Below are 25,258 nucleotides of genomic sequence, written 5' to 3' on the forward strand. Positions count from 1 at the left end.
ACATGTACAATCACTTAACAGTACTGGAGCATGACAGTTATTGAGAACACTTACAGAACTATTATCAAAGGCATTTTTTCATCCTCTAAATGTAAGTAAAAGCTGACTTCACAAATGGCTTTAACTGTTGATAATTATGTTTGATGTAAATTATTTTTCCAAGCATCAATCATGTTTGTTGGATGACTGAATATAGCTTTTGATAACTTACGATAAAATGGTAATATACTTAGTACTTAATGTATTTCTGGAAAGTAAGAATTTTATATATTTCAATTTTACTTTCCCACCGACACTTTACAATGTGAAAACTATACACAGTGCAGAACATGTTTTTATAGACGTACGCATGTGCAGAGGATGACACTTAGTCTAGTGTATTGAGATGCCTTCAGATGACATATAGCCTATCTGTAAATGTTCGTTTGTACACTTATTTGTCTAGACACAAAAATTGAGTCAACACAGATTATTTTTTCTCAAATGCTGCATCTTTATCATAAACATGAGTATACAAACATACGACAACTTTGTCTTTTTCAGTTAAAATAGAATTTTTACCATCAACTTTTAAACAAGAAACATTCATTTCCTTAGAGCCCCTAGATAAGAAAGGGATGTACATACTGTACAATATAGGAAATGACGTAGGAAATTCTGCACAAAACATCTAATCAATGTCCAGTCATTATTAGAATTACAGCAGACAAGATTTTAGTAAACATGAAACACTACATAGAATTTGTCAAAATTACAGTAGGTCTTTTAACACATTCCTGCAACATTATGGCTGTATACATGTACATGTAGCTAATAAAGCAAATGTATACCTTTCTATGGAAGTTTGTCATATACAAACTATTGACAATATCTAGACCTATGACAGTACAGTAACAGTAGTACTGAACAAAATTTAAACTAATTCTTGATCCTGAATAAGGGTACAATAGATAATAAATACTGGGTCAAAAACACAATGGAAGCACACAATACAATCTACCCAAAATTTATGACAAACAAGAACAACTTTTAGCATTTGAGATGGCAACACAGATGTTACTAGTATATAAAACTGACATAATTTAGCACCATTTCCAACACCACAAGACAAATTATAATAAAAAATGTAACATATTACATTGACAACATGTTCTTTTTCCACGACTTTTAACAACCAAGGACGGAAAAATGTTTAGATTTAAAGTGAATATTTACAAGCATCAGAAGTTAACATGTTCTAACATATCAGTATAGACTATCTATTTTACACTTTCCAAAGACTTACATGTACAATGTAGTCATACCAAAAATCCTTCTTTTACTTTGAAAAGGATGTCATTGAAAATATTCATTTAATCCCATTTTAAAATGTGGGTATTCAATAAAGGCACTTTTGAAACATCATTCTGTAATGTAGAAATGACATAATTATCATTCTTTCATGGATCCACATATTTTCTTTGACATATAAAATCCAGTGTAGGAAAGTATCATTCAAAAGTACTGGAAAACATACAACTTGGTAACAGCTATTTTAGAGAAATACTGTTTGAGATATTGAGGCAACATCACTGGTACTACTGCCTTTGGTCAGTAAGGTAGAGGTAGTCCTATAGCCTTTTTGCGGCCGTAGGGCAGTTGTCTGTTATTCACTGTGTCTAGGGCATGGTTGAGCCCAACCCCCTCCTCACACCACCTTTTACCTCCCAACCAAAGTCAGGTACCCATCATTACACATAGGTAGAATGAGGAAAGTCCTGTGAAGTGTCTTTCCCAAGGACACAACATCAGTGGCATGTCAGGGGATTCAAACCCATTTCCTTTTGAGTTCTGGGCCAAACGCCCTAACCATTTCGTCAACATGACGCAATAACAACAATATATTTTAAAAGGTAAACAATGGTACTCATACTAGACCTGAGCATTTCCCCTTTGTCATGAAGGCATGTATCAGTGGTTAGTGGAGGTTAGTACCAGTCGATGGCAAACAATTTTGCCTTAGATCTGGACAAGCTTGTGTCCAGCGTGTTCGCCATTTTTCGTGACCGCCGCTTCATCTCTCTCGCCGCCCTCTCTGCCCGCTCCAAGGAACTCCCGAGGTGTAGATGGGACAACTGGTGGGAACAAAGACTAAAAGTTAGAAAACAAACTTGAAGTTCAAATACTTCCTGCACATGAGGAAAAATCTGCCATGTCTACACTACAAACAGATAATACCTTATTTGAATTTTCTCACAGCTTCCTAATGATTATCTTTGTAACTTACAAAAGTCATCCAAAAGGGTTTGTAGAAGATTAAAGAAATTGGATGGAGGCATGACTAAGAGGCAGTGAGATCTAGGGCACTGCCTAGTTGTTTTTGAAGTGTTTGAAAACAGACGTGTATCATTCTACTGAATAAATCGTTAAGTTGCACAATGCATGTCAATGAGACTTTGAAATACTGTATAAAAGAACAGTTAACTGAGTCTTTGTTCAAAATCTCATGGGTAACATATAGTCTCACACCTCAAACAAAGAAAGTACTACAGTACATACCCTCAGCTCGTCATCTGTTTCTTCTTCCTCCTCTGTCTCCGTGATGCTGTACTTGCGCTGGTAGTACCGTACCCTGCCCCGCCGAGGGCTCACGTACACCACAGGTGAGGGGTAGGGGCTGTACACCACCCCTGGGGAAGGGCCAACTTCCTCGTATTGGAGCGTTCTGAACAAAAGAAGAACCAAATGTCAGTAGGACATCTTATCTCTAAGATGAGCAAAACAGAAAGACAAAATGCAAAGACTTTAAACTGAATAAAAACAATGTATTCAGACTATCACCACAAGGACTTTCACTTTATGCATTACGAAACAGGCTAAACATGTTAAATGTGAAACTTTGATGTACAAAAAGACAAAATCCAATCTTTCGCCACTAGACAAAATGTCAGCTTGCCACACATTTCACTGCTGACTACACACCATGTACAACAGGTACATAAGCAAGTTTGTCTATTGCATAGACTACACAGAAAAGTTTACAAAATATCCTTCCAAAGCAGTATTTAGATTAGAATGCACAGTGATCCTGCTAACCTGGGTGTTGTAGGCACATATCTGGGTGACGCAGGGACGTAGTGAACCACAGGACTAACAGGAGCGGTGGAGTTGACAGGGACATATCTGTACTCCACTGGCTCTGGGGGTGGGTGGACATACTCCCCATGGGTGTGGACCCCGCTCCCGCCACATAGCGGACACGGGCCCGTTGTTCGCACATACGATCCAGCCCTTCTTGGCGTATAGCCCAAATCCGAACGTCCCAGCTCCTTCGGTCGCGTGTCAAGCGGAGATGTGGAACGATCTCGCGTCCGACGTGTGGATCGTCTTTCACTGCCTACTGGTGATGGCGTACGTGTTCTCGAATGTGAAGAGCGGAGATCACGAGTGTCCATTGGAGAGGTTTCCGTGAATGGAGCACGGCGTCTTGTGGCATATGGCGTGTAGTCCTTACCTATGAAGATAAGTAAAAACTGTTGTAAGGATTTTGTGTAAAAGTTCAAACATATCAAAATAAAATAAATTAAAAAAATATATCATTTGTTAACAGGTTCCATCTTGTTCTCACTTCCTCGAGTATCCAGGGTATCACCAGGGGGCCCCAGTTGACTACATAGAATAGTACAGTCATGTAACTGGCTCAATTTTTATATCACAATGATAAATGAAATTTGAATCAAAAGAGGTTAGTTTACAAACACACATCAGTGGCATCACAGTCAAGACAACAGACAACAAAAAGACACAAAGTTTTTCACACTTACTTACACTGAAAATCAGAAGGAGAAGACAAGTCTGTGAAGGACTGTAGAACACAGAAAGGAAGGCAGAGAGAGGAGAGAGAACAGTATTGAGAGAGAAGAAAACTGTAAGATGAAAAGATGATGACATTGTACAAAAATCAGCTGGATAGAAGAAATTTATGTACATGTACAAGGAAAAATCAATGAACCATGCCTAAAACAAACAACAATCACAGTCTTATTCACAGAAAAGTACATTTTGCACATGACGTACAAAAATTAGTAATACATGACTGCACATGTATCTGACTCACACAATACGTAGTTACTGTAAGTTGCAGTTGTAATACATTGTACATTAAAGATTTTTCACTGATTACAATGCCCCCTAGCAGAACAGACAGAAAGTGCAGCTTTTTGCATTTGGCCCTTTCCATTTGGCCTGGTTGTGTATTAGACTGACAATAAGTAGAGATTACTGGGCTCCATTTTGCCAAGCAACAAGTCTGTGTACTGACTAAAAGATTAGAGCACAACTCAGTATTGACCAATCCCTAACACATAACATGCATGTGATAATCTCACTTAGTCAGATGTGTAAACTACATGTACATTAGGCAAAGACATTAGTTCTAAAGCCATGACAGTTGAGAAGACAATAGAGCCTGTAATACTGAGTTGATCTCCCTTAGCTGCCTGTCCAATAAGGATTGATTTGGTTCAATAGGCTGTGAAAGCTCTTAAAGTCTTTTCACATAGTTCTATTGAAAACCAATCTACCATAGACCAGGTGGGCTTGAAGTGTTTTCTTGAAGACTAAGAAATGAGCAATCCTGCAAGAAATGGAAAATTTGATAATCTCAAGACTCTTACCTGTATATGGTCCCTTTAAGCTGCCAGAACGAGAAGGTTCTATTCTATCGTCTTCGTCCTCTAGATACGACCCCTCCGTTGGGTAGACGCGGACCGGCTCACGTGGCGTGGAGGGGAGGCCAGACTTCCCCGGGCGGTCTCGGGTCTGTGCTCGCCGTAGTCTGTCGTCCAGCTCTTCCCTCATGTTCTCTATCTCCCTCTTCAAACCCTGGATGGCTTCACTGTGTAGAAATCGAGGCAGATGTAAACATGACAGAACCAACCCTAACACTCTTATAACAGCCTTTTGGGTTAACAGAACATCTGAAACTCGATCTCCATTTGCAACTGTAAATTTGTTATGCTACATTTCTTGGGATGAAAAAACATACTGATTACATACTACAGTTACTGTTAGAATGAGGACAGAAAAACAACAGAATTGTTATAAAAATTTGTCCAAACAAGAAAAACTAGTGCCAGATCGTATCTTTCCTGTCAGTGAGGTGTCTTACACACCTGTTAACTATTTCAGTACATGATACACACAATTGGCAGGCTATTTGAAAACAAACATCAGCCCTGCATCTAACATTGCAAAAAGAACACAAACACTAAATTACCTTAACCATCAAATCTATACAAAACTTTGCTTTGTTAGGCCTGTGTGTACCTATGAAGTTAATACAGAGTATGCTCTGAGATCCCCTTTTTTCTGTGGACCAAATTTTGTAATGGCACAACCACGCAATACCCAATACACCACCTGTATTCTTCTTCTTCCTCTGACCACAACATCACCCCAAACTACAGTACAGCAATGAGCTATCTTTCAAAAACAAAAAGGGATTTGCAACATAACCGTCCTGTTGTAAGAAATGAACCAAGACTGCATGCTTCTTCTTGGAATGTTAGGTATGGACAGTACAATTTTTACAGTGGGTTCACCATTTTTCATCTTAAAAAAACACTGTCATGATTGAATCTAAGTTTTCTTCCTACCATTTACATGAAATATGTGGGATGTATAGCAAATGCTCACTCAGTAGTTTTAATCTTCATTTTTACTTATAATATATAAATGAATGATGCTGGAACCCCTGTTTTAAACGAAGTGTTGTAGCCCCTTCATGTTTGAGTGGCGGGAAACTTCCCATTGGTTTGAAGTCTACCATGGCCCGTGCTATTGTCCCAGCTACCAAAGGGGGCTCTAATTGTTCTACATGCTTGGTGTTAAATTACCTCTTGAACAAATAAGCAGGTTTCAAGGACCTTGCATTGAATAGTGTTGGTCGAAAAGCTAACACTCCCAGTCCACTTTTAAAAGACTGAATACTTGACAAAGACTAATGGTAACTAACTGGTGTACATTTAGCTTCACATTGTTTGTTTTTAGGTTAATAATTATCAAACAATGACATAGGGACACATATCATGTGTACTCATGGGTTAGTCTATACAAATATGTCTAGCACCCAAAACACTAGAGAAAAGGGACAGCTTACAATGACTTGTTAGCATTGGAATACATATCGGTATTCAAACAATATAGACTGCAAAATTCACTGTATGTTGTGTACAGTAAAGTTGCAAATTTCCTTACTAAAATTTCACAGACTTATTGGAGCATGACTGTGTAAAAATGGTGCTCCAAAAGTCCAAGAGAACACTCAAGCACATCATATACACAATGTAGTAGTCGGCATTTTCCGAACAGTGACCAAACTAACAGTCTTATATCAATAGTCGGTACTACTCACTCCCTGCTGCTGCCCCTGCTACTGGCCACACTGTGCCGTGAGATGTCATCCTCACTACTGGAGTAGTGCCGCTTGTGGGACGTGTTACTGCTACGGGAACGGGTGGACGGCGGGCGTCTACGCTGCGATGTTGTCATCTCTGGGGCAAGGAGACACAAAAACCACATGAGTGAGGAGGGTAAACCTTTGAGTTCAAGAGGGCACTTACACCTCATTACAAAATGTAAAATGCAGCATTTAGTACCACGACTGATAATCCATACAAAAGTCGGCTTTTGGCTCGTTGGTTTTATATCAGACCCTTTGCTAACAACTTGTAATAAGTCTAAAAACAAGATAAAAAAGGAGACCGTGGCTGTCTCCTGGACCTGTCCTTCTGTGCTAGGACGGAAATTTGCTTGTAAGGATGGAAAAAATATTACCCCATTCATCCTAAAAATCTAAAGTTGATGTCATGAAACTGTTGAAAATCTATATATTTTCATAAGCTTAAAATGACACTCAGCAACATCGGCTCCCAAACAATGAGTGGGACAGAAAAAAATTTTAAGCTGAAGATAGCCCTTAAGACTCATAATATTTTAAGGCAGATAGTTCATTCACCCTGTGGTTTACCTGGGTTCTTCTTCCCGCTGGGCCTGGCGGGCTGCACCTCCCTCACGGTGGTGGGACGTTCCTCCAGACTGTCGCTATCTGACACCTGCTGCAGGGGCGCGGGGCGGTGCTTCGGGGCGGAACGGTGGCCGCTGCTGGGTCGCGATGGCTTCTGACTCACCTGCGTGGTGACTGGAGACCTGTGTCTGGGGACGGAATAAATATCTTGTAAGCAGTAGTAGCAGTCTTCAATGCAACATACTGTAAAATAGCTAATCCATCCCAAAGATACAACTGTTACACCAGTCCTATATAACAAATATATTCATGGCTTCTTGAGTTAAGCTGGACAAAGCAGGTTGGTAAGTGCATGCAAACACACACACAATCACACTCACAAACACACACACACACACACACACACACACACAAACACACACACACACACAAGGTAATTTCAACATAAACTATTCCTTACTTGAAGGCTAAAGCCGTTAATAACACTATGGCAGACCAGGCTGTATGTCCACCAAAGCAGTAAACAGAAAAAAATACTAAGCATTCATCTGCAGCATTCCTCAGTAGAACTAACCTTTCCCGTGTGGTGCGTGGCTCTCTCTTCGGTACGAGGGGCGTGGTCATCTGGGACTGTCGGCTGCTCTCCGACCCAATAAACCCGCTGTCGATCTCGGCCTCCTGCTGGGGCTGGTTCTGGGTTGCCTTGATAACAGGGCGGTGTGTCGGGGAAGAGCGTCCACTGTCCGCTACACTGCTGGTGCTGCCCACGTGTGTGGATGGCTGGGACTGTAATGGCTAGAGTATTGTACAAACCATAAGTACTACTAGTATAATATTAGTAAGTACACTACATGTTCACTGAAGTAAAAATGTCGGTCATGGAAGCAAAAGTTACACTGTTACACTAGGACTACCACTGTCAGTAAGCCTATACAGACTATGACTATGCACAAAGGAAGACCTGAAAAAAAGGGAAAAAATGGCTGTAAAATCATACAAATGCTGAAAGTAACACATAGACTTCACCCATAATTCTTTCATGTAGTGATAAAGAAGGGAAAGCATTGCAACATAAGAGCTCCCAGCAATCAATGACCAAAAATCTAAGAAAAAGTAAAGTGAAATCATTATCACAATGGGGAAGGAATACAGTAGTTACAAACCTTAAAATCTATCTCAATTTCACCTTAACTAGAACTGTAAGATAAAAGCTGCAAAGTGGAGTATTATTAATATTAAAATCCACCTGGCCACAGTGTTCACATCTGTCCATGTTCTGGCTGTATTCCAGAGTTTGAGGTTTAAGGATAGGTTTGGGGAGGTGAGAGGATATCTGTCTACACGGCTGGAACATGGTGGACGACCGTCGACTCTCTGTCACTGTATTGGGAACGTTGTCTGGCAAAGGCACATCATGATCCTGAAAACAGCCAGTACACTTGTTAGAACAAAACATTGCAGTAGAAAGATTTTAGTGGCTTAGCTGATGCATGAACATAAACCCAGTGCTGTTAAATCAAACACAAGCAGGATTCTGAGGTCCCGCCAAGTTAATATCCTAATATCAACTGAGACTGAGAAACAAAGCAGAAAGGCAACAGCAGTGCACATATTTACACAAGCCATGCCTAAAGCTTATTCAAAACCAATGACAAACTAAACAGCTGACAAATTTTCCTTTATGCCACCAACTAAAAATACACCGCAAGAAAGACCATGATCATGAAAGAGCCAGCCTAGGGTATTGTGAAATTGGAGATCAATTGAACAGAAATACATGGGTGTGTATGTGCAAGACATAGAGTGAGTCAAAAGCTGACTGCACTTTATATTGTGAAGAGTGCAAGAATTTGTGCAAAGTGGAAATTGCACCATGTTGCAGCTTGTTCACCTGAGGTTCCTCTTGCACAACGCTGACATCATGAGAAGAGTCAGATCTGCCAGTTTTCACTGTGCACATTGCGTTATCCTTCTCATTATTAGTCTTCTCACATACAAAATCTTCCGCTGTCTTCCTCTTTGCAACGCTTTCTGTTGTATCTTCTTCCCTTCCTTGCAACCTGAGCTTAGTTTTCACTTGTCTGTGTTTCTTACCACCATCTGTGTAACTAGAGTTGGGGCTGCTATCCAAAAGCAATGAAACCATTGGCATGCTTTCATTGTTGATGTCATGAAACTCTGACAAGTCTCGTTGTGCCCTTGGTAGCGATGTGACATCACTTTCATCATGAGGTTCAGCAATCAGCTCAGCATCATTGGTGGAAGCAATGTCAGATGTTGCAGGCTGTATGGAGGCACTTTGGTCATACACTGATGACGGTTCCTCAAGACACTCTTGCACAAACTTAACAAGATCTTTGTCTGTCTGAGACAGCATGCTAGCATTTCTTACAATATCATCGTCTTTTTCAGCAGTTCTAATAATATCTGGTTCTCCTTCTTTTTCACAATGTCTTAATTTCTCATCTTTTTCTAAACTTCTTACAATATCTGTTTCCTCTTCTTTTTCAACATTTCTTACAACATCTGTTTTCTCAGTTTCTTCAAGGTTTCTTACAAAAATCTTTTCTTCCTCTTTTTCACCATTCTTTGCTATATCTGTTTTCTTAATATCTTTTACTCCTTCCTTCTTCTTCTGTCTCCCATCTTTATCTTTTCCAATAAGGAGTTGGCCTTCACATGAAGAACCAAACTTTTCCTCAGTGGCTCCTTGTTTGCAATCTTTAAGAGATCTTGCATCAAAATCAACATCACTTTCAGATAATCCCTTGCTTTCATCACCAGACTTCCCCTCTGAGAGTCTATCCTGTTGTGACTGACACACGTTGTGATCTGTAGTTGCATCTTCTACAGGAAGTGTTGGCTCCATACTGAGTTCTGTTGTAGTGTGTTTTTCACCATGGGGTAAGCTGATACTGCTGGTACAGTCCACAACTGAACATGACTGCTGCTAAACAAAGGACATAGTCAGGACAAAACAGTCATCCAAACAAATTATTATTCTCATCCAACAGGGTTTTCCGCGAACCTTTGAAGAGTAATCTTAAAGGTCTGTGCAAGAAAATTTTGTACCATTTTAATGACAGTCCAACAGATTATAAAAAGCGGTTTTATACTTGAGTATAGCCCGTAGGTTAATGGTAAGCAATATTTTACTGAGATCAATATCAAGAAATGTCTGCAGTGCATAGAAAAAAAAGAGTTGTCAGTATGAATAAAAAATAACAAAGCTGGGCCTGGAGAAGAAAACAGAAAGTTTATCAATAATCTCTTAAAACACAAAAGGAAAAAACTATAAAACAAAATTATCATCAGGATAATCAAGGCATTAAACTGCATACATAACAGATAAGAATCAGCTGAAATCATATTTCCAACACATCAATTATAGAAACCAAAATCATGCTAAACATGTGCATGCATAAACATAGCATTGTTACCATAGCAACCAGACTCATTTTCAGATTCCTCCCACTGTGTAGGTAGAACATCAAAGGAAAATGAACGACATTTTTATCACCATGAAATAAAATCATGCCCACCAAGTTTTGCTCTGAAAATATTTGGCTTGAGGTGCAAGTCGTTTCCATGCAAGAGTCCTGCTGCATGCGTGAATGTCATAATGTAGGAATGAAATTGGTCAAAGACATGTACTCATTTCATAGGCAACACTGTAGTTGATACGTACAGCAAGGAGTGATACACACAAATACTGGTATTACTTATTTCAAGTTACTACATTTTACATACTGTCACTTCCAAAAAATAGTGACTGGATTGAAAGTGTAATTATAGCATGACGGTCCTAGAATTTGTCAGATATTCAAAATTCCTTTTAGAACATTTTAACATTCATAGCACTACAGACAAGTTAAACCCACCTTGTTCTGAGACTTGGGTGCTCTGCTATGAGAAGCATTCCTTCTGTCCTTGGGTCTGACCGCTGGAGGTGTGTCATCCTCTGACTCCTGGTCTCTCCTACTCTGCCACTGGTTCCCTACACACACAAGATAGTTCTGGATCGTCAGCAGTTTCTCAGGAGAGAGCAATGTCTCAGCATCAGGGTGGTGTTCTGAGTTTAGAGGCATTTTTGCTGTCGAACTGCGAGATTAGATTTATGTTCTAAGGACTACACCACTGGAAATTCTAGGGGGGAGAACTATGTATCTAAGGTGTCCGTCATGAACTCCTATTAAAACACATTACTTTCTGCATGACATATAGTAGAACCTATTAGTGTATGTGAGTATGTTACATTTTGTGTAAATTTCAGTTCTGTGAACGAATTTGGCAGGATATTTAATTTGTCCACCCCTATTAAGTGCATGGTAGAGCCCTTCCAGCAAGTGTCTAGCAGAAACACCTGTTGGTATTTATTCTAACTTTACTGTTATTGCTGGTGCCAATTGATTTTACGCTAGTTAAGGCTACAGATTCATCTCACAGTTTCAGCTGTTCATTAACACGAAACAAAGGTTTGAAAGAAAGAAAAATGTAAATATTTTGCATATCTACAAAGATCTTATATCAAACTGAACATAAGTCAGACTTTGGTAAGAATTGCTGTATGTAAAATTAATACATCAAATACATCAGCCTGCATCAAATACATCAGCAATATATATATTTCTATCCTCAAACCAAATCAATTGAACACATTTGGCATGGTTTTAATATCAGGTTTCATTGACTTTGAAACAGTTACAAAAAACATGTTTACCTTTTCTATCTGGGCTGTCGGGTGAGAAGTGCAGAGATGACTGGTCATGACTTGTGTCCTGGTGCGAGGGCTGGCCTGGGGTGTGTCCGAGCAGACGGGAGGGGAGCCGAGACCGCTCTTCTTCCGGGAGGTCAGTCTCCTCTAGCTGTGGACTGGACACCTGAGACAGGCTGGACACAGGAGGTATGTGTAGTCAATAATGAGTATACATGGGAGACTATTGTTGAGAAGTAGCAGACTTGGTCAAAACCACTGAAAAATATGTCAATTCACTGTACTTGGCTTTTATGGTATGATCTCTCGTATGAAAACAATAACTGCTGTTACCTGTCATCTAACTCTGGAGGCAGGTCCAGCGATAAGGGAGCATCTCTTCTCAACTCCTGTAGTTGCTGAGGCAAAAACACAGTGTTACTCCAAAACCATACATACGACCAAGTTATGATATTGTGAAAAATCAAACATATTAAACACAGAATAAAAGTACTCAGTAAAATAAGACATGCAACTGGAAAATTTGTAAATGGTCAGACTTCTGTCAGGGAGACTACAATTAGATGTCTACCTTTAAATTAACTTGATTCTTGTGAATGAGGAAATGACTGTGTAATTACCTGCATGAGGTCCTGTATCTCCCTGTCCCTGTCAGGTGTGCGAGGCATCCCCTTCAGCTGGCCGTACCTGTCCATCAACCTGCCAAACTCCTCCTCCATCCTCCTCCTCCCCTCCTCCAGCTCCCCCTCCAGAGGCAGGTCCATCTGTGTGTGGAGACTCTCCATGGGTTCTGTGGCTACAGACTCCCTCAGACTTGTACCTAGTAGTAGTAGAAGAAGTAGACTGGTTTATTAACAGGGCTCAAAATACCAATTGCATATGCAGGTTAGTGCAGGTAAAATTGGAGCTGTGCAGGTATTTCTGGTGTCTACCTGTACCTACATGTAACCTGCACTGGTCCAAGTACTGGGTTTTATACATGAATGTCCTAAGATGTAGGTGTATGCGGATTGTTATTACCATATATCAGCTGCATTGACTGTTACCACATATTAAAAATAAAAGAAACGTAAAAATGATTCCTCAACAATTTTAGTATGATCCATACTTCTCAAATTCTAGAGTGGTGCAGGTAAAATTTGTCTGATGCAGGTAATTTTTAATGTTATCTGCACCAGTGCGGGTATACAGAAAAAAGTATTTCGAGCCCTGATTAAGCAAGCAATACGCATAACAGTCCTCCTGGGGGTTACTACAGGTATATGTTGGACATCTAAAACTAGCAACATCATCAGGATATTCTAATGTGTTTTAAGGTCTGATTCAACTTTTACCAGCTTTAATGTCGTATTGCGAGGATATCACAATGAGTGAGTCCAATTTTTGTGTTGGAAATTACAGTTCAACTATTTCAAGGATATTACAATGGACTATAAAAATAGCAAACTTTGTGAATGACATGGTAATACCTGTGTCCTGTTGTGTGGTGTCAGGGCTGGGGTTGGTCCTGTTGTTCTCCACACGTTCCCCCAGGTCTTCTAACCGCATCCCCAGCTGGTGTAGCTTACCAGCAACTGACTGTGAACAGGGAACATGAAAACATTCTAGTTAACCTGTAGCAAACTGAAGGAGCCATTTGGCTACCAATTCCTTATTGTTTATGAGGTTAGGCAGCAGGGAGTAGGTTAATTGTCACTAATTCTATCACCAGTAGAATTCCCCTTGTAGTTCAAGTAAATGGAAACCAAAAAAAAAGGTGAGTCTACTGGTAAGAGGAAAGACAACATTTGACAAGTTTCTACATTGACAGAATAACAAACATTACATTAAGTACTGTTGAAAATAACACAACAGAAGATAAAGCTCCTGTCACAAAAACTGAAACGTGTCAACTAGATATCTCTGCAATTTGATCAAAACACGATTTCCATACCTTATCTTCGTCGAACTCCCCCTTTGTATCTCCGGCCCGCCTCATCCTGTCGTGCTCGTCCCTGGCGTCCAGGTAGTCCTGGTTCAGGCGGTCGTTCTCGGCCTGCAGGCGGCTCAGAACCTCGTCCTGCTCCGCCAGATTCAGCTGGTTCAGGTCCAGCAGGGCCTCAAAGGAGTCAACCTGGAGGGAGGTACATCGAGTCAATACATGGAGGAACATGCTGAGTAATTACATCAGGAGGTAAAACTAGTACTGCGTGTGTCCTTCACAGGTTCAAGTCTGCTTCGTTTTAATCCCAGTGCCTGTAGAGCTCTTGCACAGATTCAGATAGCAATCTATCACAGATGACATATAGAAATGAACTGCACATGCAAAATATGTCTTAAAACATTAGCAATCAACAGTCCACAGCACTAACTTGACCTAAAAGAGTAAGACACCAGTAAAGAAATTGGTTGAAACTTTGAGTGTTGTTTCTAAAAGTCCTGACCAAACTAACTGTGACAGTTTGGAATGCAAAAATGCTTGAATTTATTTTAGAAAAAGGGGTGTGGGTGGCAAGACCTTGGCCCTTAGTACTCCATGGGGCATGGGGCCATTAAAATTTTATAGCTTGTACATAACAGGTTAAATTTCAAGGTGGATTACTTTACCTGATAAAGTCTCTTACAAAGAATCTCTTTCATGATAAATGTTTGTGAGGAATTTTGTGACACAGATAGGGGTCTTAGTAGACAGGCTTTGTGCACAGGGACAAAGGGAGAGGACTTAGGATCAAGGTTCAGGGGTACCAAGGGGGGTATTAAGTGGTTCTTTGGCTGATATGATATCATTACACATTTATCTTGTCTGTACTCTGAAGAGCTCTATGGTATGAATGGGATAATACTGTAACTGCATTTAAGTTTGTGGGGATTCAATTTTGTGGTAGGGCAAAATGGAGTGTTTGCAAAGGTTTGTGGCAAAATGGTCACTACTAGAAACATGCACATAAAACTACCACAAAAATTTATGCATTTACAGTATATCACTGATGAAAAGCTGTTACATTGTCATGGTGAAATCAAAGTGGATTTTACATATCAATCAGAAAATTCCCTAAATGTGAATACAGTTTTTACTTGCTATCAACGATGAGTACACATTCATGTATTACAATGTACCAGTTGTTAACATATCACATTTGCAAATACTGAGATTTTACAATAACAGCTGAAAAAAAACAATGCAAACACATGTCATATATACACTCAAAATACAGCCATCTACAGTATTGTGCCCTCTCTGCCCTTGTCAGTGTTAAGGAAGCACCAGGGGGATATTAAGCTATCAAATCTGACAGGACTGCCACTGATCCATTAATAATATCCACATGCAGAGCTTACATCATTTATTATTCATTACCCTGTACCAGTACATACCCACCTGTGCAACGGTAAACATTCTTATCAGTGTTACTGTGTTATATAAACTTTGAGGTACTGATTTAAGTGAAAGTAGGGTAGAGTGAAAAATATAACAAAAAGCAATAAATGTGATTACGCAGCAATTCTGCACTAAAACTTAGTACAAAATTGATAATAAGGGACATTTAGTGTAAGATAAGATGGTAAAAGATATAAAAACAAGATATATCTTCATCTTCAATACGAATTACATCATGTACACTGCTGCAGTTATGGCTGATTTAAATTAAAGCAAGGAGGTTGAAAAAGAGAAGGCCTTCCCTTTTCCAACCTCCTTGTTTAATTATCAAAGCAAAGGCTTTCTGATATATAAGTCACCGACCTTACACTGACAGAAGTAAGCTAGTAAGAATACTTGAAAAAATTGAAGTGATGAGTTCTTTAAAAATTGTGTATGGTGAATCTTAGCCCTTATCTTGTGACTTAATGGTACATTTAGATTGTTACTGTTGTTGTTGTTGTTGTTTAGAAAGTACATCTATTTTATGCTTACCTGGTCCTCCAAACTTGCTGCCTGTAACAACAGGGCCACTTTCAGACTCTCTCCACTGGCAGTAGCTGTGAGAGTAGGGTCCTCCTCCCCCTCTCCAACAAATGGGTCAGGCCCATTTCCTGCAGACATTGCTGTCTGGGTCAGTCTACTATGAGAGGGCTGGGGTGGGGACAGGGTAGCTACAAGAACAAAGATGAGAAATTGATTATTTTCAAAACACTCTGTCAAATTTATTGAAGGAACATTCTTTGAAAAATGATCAATATTTTTATGGTAATGAAATATAGCCGGAATCCATTTCAAAAAGATTTCACACAAAGAGCTATTTGAATTTAAGTTTTCTTTAACCACCTGTGTTTTCCCACAACCTTACACAGAAACTGTTATCACAAAAGCCAAAAGCTAACACCTGAGACAGCTTGTAACATAACATCTGTAACATATCCCATATTCATAATATGAACATGTACAATATTTAGACAGTGTGAAAGAGGCATTTAGCCTTGGAAAGCAAGTTCTAAATGCCTATACAATTAAAAAGTCTATACCAGTGATATGAAAAGTACAAGAAACGTCGAGTTGTCCAACATGTTGTGACATCATTTCCGAGCCTTGGCAACTTGCTGTATCAATGTAGATCAAGACCTGCTTCAACGCAATCATTCCCATCACAATAGAAAACTCTAACTACTGCATCATGATAACAAAGTGAAGCCCTGAAGTGTTGTAACCGACCTGTAACAGCTTGTTCCCCTGTCCTGTCCAGTTGTGCCCGCTGGCTCCGTGGGATGTCCACCATCTGGATCTTATGTGGCTGTGGGCAGAAATAAGAAATGTTCTCTGGTGAAACGCATGTGTTGTCAATGGAAAATTTATGATGATAAACTACAAAACTGTTGTAACATATTAGTCACCAAAGCATCAATAATTAGGCACACAACCACAGAACATCTAAACTGTTACTTGTAAGTGGTACTTGTAGAGAATTCTAATTGAAATGTTGCAAGTACATCTCTTAATAGTTATACTAAATCCTGATTAGATTACCAAAATTTGACATGTCAAATTGAAAATGTCATCATCAACATACTTAGTAGATGTGAAACATGTCTTGAAATGCTGCAAGATGCACATTAATAAATCAGCATTACAAAAGGTCAAGCTATTCTGTATTCAGTTCATAAAAGCTCTCCTTTGTAGAAAAATTAATCTTCTGAAAGGTTAGGATGTTGGCTTGTTCCCAAAATAACATCACTGTAACTTCCTGTCATGATTGACTGATTACATATAATACATGTACTAAGTGTTAATCATTACTGTCAATGGTATGAATAATGGTTCTCATGCAATAATTACACCACACAAAATACATCACGCTGAGATATGCATCTAAATACAAATGATTATTGATACTAACAGTAGTACTGGTAGGATATATCAAAGGATATGGGTTGCTTTGTAAACAGTATACAGGCTTTCCATTGATATAAATAATAATAATTCCCATAATAATTATAATTTGGATCCCCTGGAGACCATGTTGGCGGATAATTGGATTTAGCAATTTGGCATCTTCGTGCAGACGAACACTGTTAGAGTGTAATCCAACATGGCGCAGGTGACGTCAAATGAAAAGCCTGTATAGCCCATAGAAGTAGAAAATAACTCGTTACCTGAGGAATAGAGCCCACAAATGCTGGTGCAGGTTTAGGAGGATCCGAGTACAAGTTGACCTTTGCCCCCAGTCTCAGATGGTCGATGGTCACCTCCGCGAGGGCGTACTTAGCCAGCAGGTTGTCATATTCCTCCTGTAGTTCTCGGAGCTGCTCCGATGTTTCCGTCTTGCTCTTTACCTCGTCTTTCAGTCGCTGGGACAGCTCCGAGCGAGAGATGCTCGAGCGCCCGCTACCGTCCAAGTCCAAATCGCTCACAGACGTCTCCGTTTCGGTTCTGTGTTGTGACTTTGACCCTGAGTCTCCACGACTCATCCTGTTTCTCCTTCTCCTCTCTCTTAAGGAAGTGTTCTTACTTGGATCAGACTGAGGAGTAGACTGAGAAACACCGAGGATCCTCCCGCTAGAACGGTCAATCTTAAAGGAAACATTACTCGCCTTCTTGGGACTTTCTGTCGGAGGAGTCCGTTGTGATTTTGGAGGCGAAACTTTTGGCTCGGCTCCGTATGTGGTGAACCTCGGTCTCAAAATGGCAGCATCCCTCTTCGCTATCTCCGACACTCTCTCATGGAAACCGCTATATGACAAGTCCGAGTCGGGTCTCCTGACTGGAGTTCTGCTGTCTGAGTCCTCGTCCCTGACAGACTGTACAGAGATGTCAGGTCTTCTACTGTCAGGAGAATTTGGCGTACTTGTTAGGGGAGTCTTGGAAGGGGGGACCAAATGATCCCCGGAGCTCTGTATGTCTGATACTCTACGATTGGAAGGACTCGGTGTAGAGTTTTTGGAATGATCAAATGTTGGTTGAGGGGTTTTCTCAAAAGTACTATCTGACGCATTAATAGGAATCACTGTGTCATTTAAGAGTGAGCTGTCTAAAAAAGAATTCCTGGGAAAGCTTTCCTCGCCAACCAATCTGCTTACATCCTCTCCAACATCCCCTTCATTTGCATACTGTCCATCATAGCTCCTTGCTGATTGGCTGCCGTACTTTGCTGCAAAGTCATCCAGCCCTAGAGAGTGGTGCTCAGCGTCTTCACCCCCTAAGGAGAATTCATTCCCTGATCCACCATGCTCCTGTTCCGAGAGATACTGTTCGTACTGATCAGCAGCTGAATTCTCGAATTCGTTACTCTGGAAGGAAATGTTGTCCCTCGATCTCTCGCCTGAGTTTTCCCTGCTTCTTTCAAATAAGGCACTCCCATGTGAGCCGTCTTGTAACAGATTCTGCTCTATTGCTTCAAACTCAGCCAGACTGTCCTGTGTTTGTGAACCACCCCGTACCCTCTTAAAGGCCGCAGGTTCGAATCCCACTCCGTAATCTACACCATCTTTCCCGAATTCCTCTTCAGACTGGCCACCATCTCCGTAGTCTATCTCTTCCTTGATGGAATCCTCAAACTCACTCAGATTGAGAGTAGGTTCATCCGTGAACGGATGCGAATCGTCGAACGTCACATCGCGCTGACGGCCTCCCCGCTGTCTGACCGGCTCGTCATCGTCCAGTAGAATCCCCTGGTCGTCCAGTAACAGTTCCTTCTTACCGCCCCTGTGTGCCATGTTTTCTTTTCCGCATGCTTGACTCAGTCAGAGTTGCACTTCAAATTCCCCTCATATTGAAACATGCAGGCTCTTATGGCTGTACTTGGCTGTATAAAGGCACTCCTGTGTGTGTTCCGCCCAGGCTTTTGTTCTAGTGCTCTCATGCATACCTTCCGTTTTTAAAAACTAACCAAGTGGGTCAAAGGTCATAGGCCTACATCCCCGTCTCCACCTAAAGCATACCTGGAACGATAACAAAGGAAAACAATGGATTATTCAATAATAGCAATGATAACACACAATCAGTTATATATGAAGACAAGTCCCCATGGATCTGTTTCATTACATTAGCACATGATGTATACAAAACACTTCTTATCTGCTATATAAAGAATCTATCTTGATATATGACATTGCTCTTTGACATTTATGTTCTACTTCTAGACAACACAAAGCACGTAAAAACCATACTGTAAAAATCATAATCTGTCTCTACCAAACTGTGATAGTAGCTTACAGCATTGTTGGGGTTCAAATCATAATGTGATAATCATGTGATGAATTCTAAAGATTCTGCTAACATGGCTAAAATCAGCTACATCTTATCTCTTGGGAGGGTGTGTGTGGAAAGGCAAGGGTTTAGGATTCACGGAAGGTTTAAAGGTTGATAATTTGAGCTTAACTCATCGATGTATCTGGGTATGAACTATGCAAACCTAGAACTAGTGACTTAATCTGAACAGTAACAGAAATCGCATTTTGATTGGTCCATATACCACAAAAGACATGTACTATGTATGCAAATATAAATAAAGATAATTGAGTATATTTGTCAAAGGCTTTCCTTAAAACCAATTTATACTCATATTATTAGTGTGCCTACCTTACAATTACTTAACTTAGTTATAGTATAAGTTATTTAGTATGGTTTATTAGTAATCTAGTATGGTACTTTACCTCAAGGACATGAATGCAATGAGCCTAAACACACAAACTGTGACGATTTTATATACATTGTATTACATTTTAACTTGCTTTAAGGTACAGTTACTACCTACAGTAACAGGAATGTGTCCTGGTATAGAATAGTAACAGTTGGATCGGTTGTTGACGTTTGTGTTTTTCGTCAGTAGCGCCAATATAATCCCATGACTTTTGCATGGTCCTAGTCACCTTTCAACAACCCATTCACTAAAAGGCCCTAATCATTAGTAATGAGCAAAAAATGGCCTGTATCCTAGCAGAGATACCCACTTGTTGCTAACACTAACAGCTTGTTCAATATAGAGAAGTGTGACACATTACGGGGTCAAATGGCTGATCTAAATTTAAAAGACAAATGAAAAATGTGGCAAATTGACCCCCTTCTAAAATTAATCATTCATTTTTTCCAAAAGAACTTTGCAAGATACACTCATTGTACTTCAAATTTCACATGCTACATGTGTGTTTAGTGTGTATACTACAATTGTTCCTTGTCATATCAAAGTGAACCAACGTTACCACTCAAGAACCCACTTATAACAGTTGGACATATTGTCAGTTGGCGAAAGCAAACACGAGCACAGTTTGTATGTAAACACAGGAGCAGTAACTAATCTGTGTTGACATAACTAACTACAGTTTAGAAGGGGGTCTGCAATATACAAGTAGGGCAACACTCAATACTATAAACATGTAAACTGTGATCAACACAGAGGGTCTTACTTGCTCTCAGTTCAGTACATGATGATAATAATATACTGTATCCGAGATAGGCAAAGATTTAAAATTTATGATACTTATACTATAGTAATAGACATTCAAAATTTGCAAACAGGCTCGCAATTTAAACACTTGAATATATGCACTAGGAACAACTTATATCGTCAAATAAAAAGCCAAAACTAAACATAGTATAATTTCAACAGGTTTTGCTACAAGTAACTAACTACAACTTTCATTTTTTTTACCACTTTTGTTAGCTTTAATCTAAAGTTTAAGATTCCAAACAATTTAAAGTAAGCATTTTAAATTATTCATGCCTTCTTACTCTTAGTACTGCTGTTTGTTATTTTGCAGGCAAAAACAAACATTTCTCTTGTAATAGTATCTGTACCTGAACTGGATACAGGCTAAACGGTAAAACCGCCTTTTATATCTAGTTATGAAGAAAGATACTAGTAGTACTAGTACCAGCTTTGCACGCTCGTGGTAACAGCTGGCCACATTACAATTCATGAAAAGACACATCAGTACTAGTATTGTTCACAATTCAATATAAAGAAGAGGCTTTCTGTGTTTGATGATAACAAAATAACACATTCTGAATGTTGTAAAAAAAACACTTAAAACGTTACAAGTAAAAGTCAACTGTCTGCTCTTCTTTGGGGGGCTGGAGAAAGAAAAACGAATTTCTGTCATTTTCTACACTTTCTTTGTATTTTTTAGTACTATACATAGTAGCAAACAAACTATAAAATGACAGCTAGTTCTAGTTTCTGTATCTGCCCAACTGTTGCATGCAGAGGTGCACAGAAAATTGCTTAAAGTCCCGTACAACATACAATTGTGCACCTACCCAACAGAACTTCTTAAAGATAATTTAAAGAAGACTGTAACCATGCACATGACTGTGCATGTGTACCAAGTGTGTACCCAACACACACCCAGCCCTAGATACGTCCACATGTTTAACATTCTGGTCAGACCTGGAGTCTGTGTTGTCAGCCGACTGTCAACAGTCCGTGTGGCATGTCTGCAAATAATGCACACAGCGCTATCCTAGCCTGGAGGGATGTATCTCTGGCAACAGGAATCTGTCACTCATGGTGCTTACACTCAACACAACTGTCCAACATTACTAGTCTACAGATCTTAGAGTCTATTATTAGAGAAGAACATGCACAACCTTTTGGAAGTACATTTGTAAAAGGTCATCTCATTCTGGATATAGAATTAGAACTTGGAGTTAGAGAAGCCATGAAAAACATGACACAGTCTTCGTTCAAAGGTTCCAGATGGCTTGGCAGCCAACAAGTGATCATCCAACCTGACATAGCTATAATTTTCTCTTGTCTTGGTTCATGATAATTTTAATTCGCCTTATCTAGATCTATGTGAACAATTTTTCAAGAAAAATTGATCATATAATTTACGACTTTGTGCTGCTTGGCACAAAAAAAGTTCTTTTCTTTGAATGTTCACTTGAGAATGCCAAGCTGTCTGACAAAGAACTTGACAAATTGATACAATAACTCAGCCTACCATTGCTACCCAGATACTAAAGTGGCATACCATGTAATCATGTTAAACTTGCCAAGACATTCAGAAAGTCTGAGACCTACATTTCACAACAGCGAAAGAATAATTATTCAGTTCCTATGGCAATAACAGTCAAAAGTGGGTCAAAATCTGCATAAGAGGCAAAAGAACAACTTATTATTTACAAGGACTTAGGTGTATAGAAGGTACACTCTATACACATTGAAATTTATTACAAAATGTAACAAAGTGCAAGGAAAAAGAACAAAAATGTAAATGTGAAATGGTTGAAGCTCTGAACAGGATTTATCATGTCTCTACGCTTCAGTAATTTTGACCAGTGCAAGAGACAGTAGTTACTGTTTGAATAAGTGACCTGATATTTGCCTATGAATATATTTACTATGTAAATAGTATGATCACTACACAATACAGCGTTGTCCTAAATGCAAATATACTACTTTTAAGTCTCAACTTCTAATTGTTTAATCGTTTACACATATAGCATTCAAGAATTTTGGTTAGAATTAAAAAAGGATTGCATGCACTTGTGACAATTTATCAAGATCAAAAAGCAGCAGAAGAAAATGGCCTCTTTTTTTTGTCATGTCCAACAATTGATTTCTGAGATTCTGGTATGACTAGGATCAGTCAGGGTAATCAAAAAATGAGTTGAACCCATTTTACTTCAACATATTTTTCTGCATGATAAAAGCACGAAACCCACTTATTGACTGAAGCTAAGACTTTAAAGTCTTAAGTACAATCATCATTGTTAAAGCATACATTTTAGCTACATTCTAAACATCTGTGTATGATGATTCTAGTGCGCCCCCCTCCCCAACTCCGACTACTCGGGCAGAGTGCGGAAGTGAGATTTAAACTTTGCTATAATCTCATCAAATTTGTCCCTCCATTGCTGAGAAGCTGTTGCTCACGTTGGCAGATATGCCTGTAGTATGTTGATGATTATAGGAGTGAGAAAGTTGCTCCGATCCTAGCAGAAGGAACCACAAAGATGCGGATCAAAATCGTCAACAAAGCAGGAACGCACCTGCATACGACGCTTCTAAAAATCTGTGCAACAAAAATCACTCAAACTTCCTTACCTGGGCGAGATGTGAAGACTTAGTTGTTGCCTAAACAATCAGACACTCGAGGGGAGTTTTGGTATAAACACCGGAAGCTGAAAATTTCGCCCCTAGAAGTATGAAAAAGTCACAACGAACGTAAACGTAAACGTGCCCACTTTCAAATTAGCATTCAAAATGGCTGCCCAGCCTCGTTTTCGACGCTTCTTTAGCGTACATGCAGTTCAGATCAAAACAGGCAGAGGACAGTTAAGCACGGTGATGCGGTCAAGTCAGGCATTAGTGCTTGTTAATCTCCAACCAGATCCACGGTGCGTAATGTATAGTATCAAACTTACCATTTGACTCCCTTAGCCGGTTATACTCCCTGGCCAGCTTTGATACTATCTTATGGCACGGTAGGATCTGCTTGGAGATTAAGTGCTTGTTACCTAACATCATTGTTGTTATGTAGACAGCTTGGCTTTTGGTAATTGTAAAGATTAATAGACAGGAAACCAAAAAAATCCGAAGTCATCAAAATGACATTTAGAATTGTTTTTGATTTTCAAAAATTTCTTTGCAAGTAATCAAACTAATCAACTCACCTCACGATACAACCAGCAGAGACAACCAATCGTAAAAAGTGCATTTTTCAGACCAATGACAGGCCAGGATTCCCTCGAGCTCAGCAGGTGACAGGTGGCAATATTCGGCGTGTGAGGAAGGTGACTTCAATACCGTGCGGCTTCTTGTCTTGAAGGACAACAAAAACTCGACTTTTGACTGGGTGACATTGCCACTGTGAGTAGATCATGTGAAACTTTCTACGACCTAACAATGCACGGGTAAACTCACCCCATAGACCCTGTGAGAATTTGGTCACGCGCCACCAACTGAACCTCACTGTCAACGGACGGGAACGCACTAACATGTCCGCACTCTCGGACTTGCCTCAGATTATCTCTAAATGGTAACATCGTGCAGTTTTCACCAGTGTCTTTATAAGAAATTTACCAACAATTTGACATACTACTAGTAGTAAATTGCTACTTGTTGCCATTTTGAGAACTTTTTTGTTGGCGTAAATTGCACAAGACTATATCGACCAAACTCTCACAGGAGTCTGCCTTGACAAGATCATGTGAAACTTTGCCCGACCTAATGATGGCAACTACATCAAAGCTTTCAGCAAAACGTTAGCCTGGATGTCTCTTTCATAATTGTCTGTGATTCATTGCAGTGATCGACAGATGTTCACGCTGGGAAGAACTTCTCACTCTAGCAGCTTCCACCATTCAGAGATAAACGTTTCAGAGATAAACGTTAACACCAGGTACGGGCACGGGATCTTGTTGCTGCCGTTAAGTCCGGATTTCGACAACGGTATCACTACTCATGGCGGGTAGACAAATCACGAGGCTTATAAAGTGCCTAGACTGAGACCGCCATGGCTCCATGCCCAGAACGGTCGATGTTCGTGTGTGCGCCCTGCCAGAGGACAGTGTAAGCAGTGTTAAAATCATTCTAACCTCCTTACCAACTTTTCCGTACAGCATTGACCGTCATTCGTAGAGAAAGCCGTTTTATTCAATTTTTAGCGTTGAGGTGACCAAATTCTGCGTAATTGTGTTCCTCGACTTTATACCTAGGATGTTCTTCTGAATTTTGCATAAGTCAAAGCGTTATCAGAATATCCAAAGCCATGAAAACTCCTATTTAACTACCTTTTATTATCATCATTTTCAAACATGTATCAAGCCATTACCGTACAGGACTCACGATTTCTAGCGCTAAAAGTTTCCTGTTTTGTCTTCACACTTAAGAGGTCTTTTGTTCTCACCAACAGCCGTTTTTGTTTCACGTGTCATGCTTCCGTTCTTGTACAAGAGTGCTGAACAGTTTTAGCAAATGTTGACAATGTCGGTGTATTCGGTGTTGAGGTAGCTTAGGGTCTTTTGTACTTGAAGTCCTGTGGAAAGTTCGCTGCTGAAGGTTTAGGCTGACGTTCGAGACACTTCATATCACGCACTAACACAGCCACGCACATACCGTAGAAGCACACAGACCACACATTAGCATCTAACACTTGCACTTTGCATATTAACGTCTACTTCC

The 25,258-nt window shown here is 39.8% G+C and overlaps 1 protein-coding gene across 3 annotated transcripts; it reads right to left on the reverse strand.

Moving 5' to 3' along the window:
* Window positions 1–461: 461 nt before the first annotated feature.
* Window positions 462–23,363, reverse strand: LOC118420820 (microtubule organization protein AKNA-like). 3 transcript variants are annotated; one of them, XM_035827841.1, is made up of 18 exons: window positions 23,180–23,363; window positions 17,286–19,070; window positions 16,348–16,426; window positions 15,613–15,791; window positions 13,654–13,833; window positions 13,190–13,298; window positions 12,341–12,540; window positions 12,054–12,118; window positions 11,727–11,896; window positions 10,888–11,003; window positions 8,253–8,426; window positions 7,581–7,801; window positions 7,010–7,194; window positions 6,395–6,533; window positions 4,656–4,876; window positions 3,076–3,493; window positions 2,539–2,704; window positions 462–2,114 (listed from the first exon to the last, which is right to left on the reverse strand). In XM_035827841.1, exons 2-18 carry the CDS (start codon window positions 18,843–18,845, stop codon window positions 1,968–1,970), a joined length of 4,329 nt encoding a protein of 1,442 aa, XP_035683734.1. In that variant the 5' UTR covers window positions 18,846–19,070; window positions 23,180–23,363; the 3' UTR covers window positions 462–1,967. The 3 variants fall into 3 exon arrangements, with proteins under 3 accessions (XP_035683734.1, XP_035683733.1, XP_035683735.1); XM_035827840.1 differs by having other exon boundaries at window positions 6,998–7,194; XM_035827842.1 differs by lacking the exon at window positions 8,253–8,426 and having other exon boundaries at window positions 6,998–7,194.
* Between the last annotated feature and the right edge of the window lie 1,895 nt (window positions 23,364–25,258).

This window comes from Branchiostoma floridae, chromosome 8 (genome assembly GCF_000003815.2).
Source record: "Branchiostoma floridae strain S238N-H82 chromosome 8, Bfl_VNyyK, whole genome shotgun sequence".
Lineage (NCBI taxonomy): Eukaryota > Metazoa > Chordata > Leptocardii > Amphioxiformes > Branchiostomatidae > Branchiostoma > Branchiostoma floridae.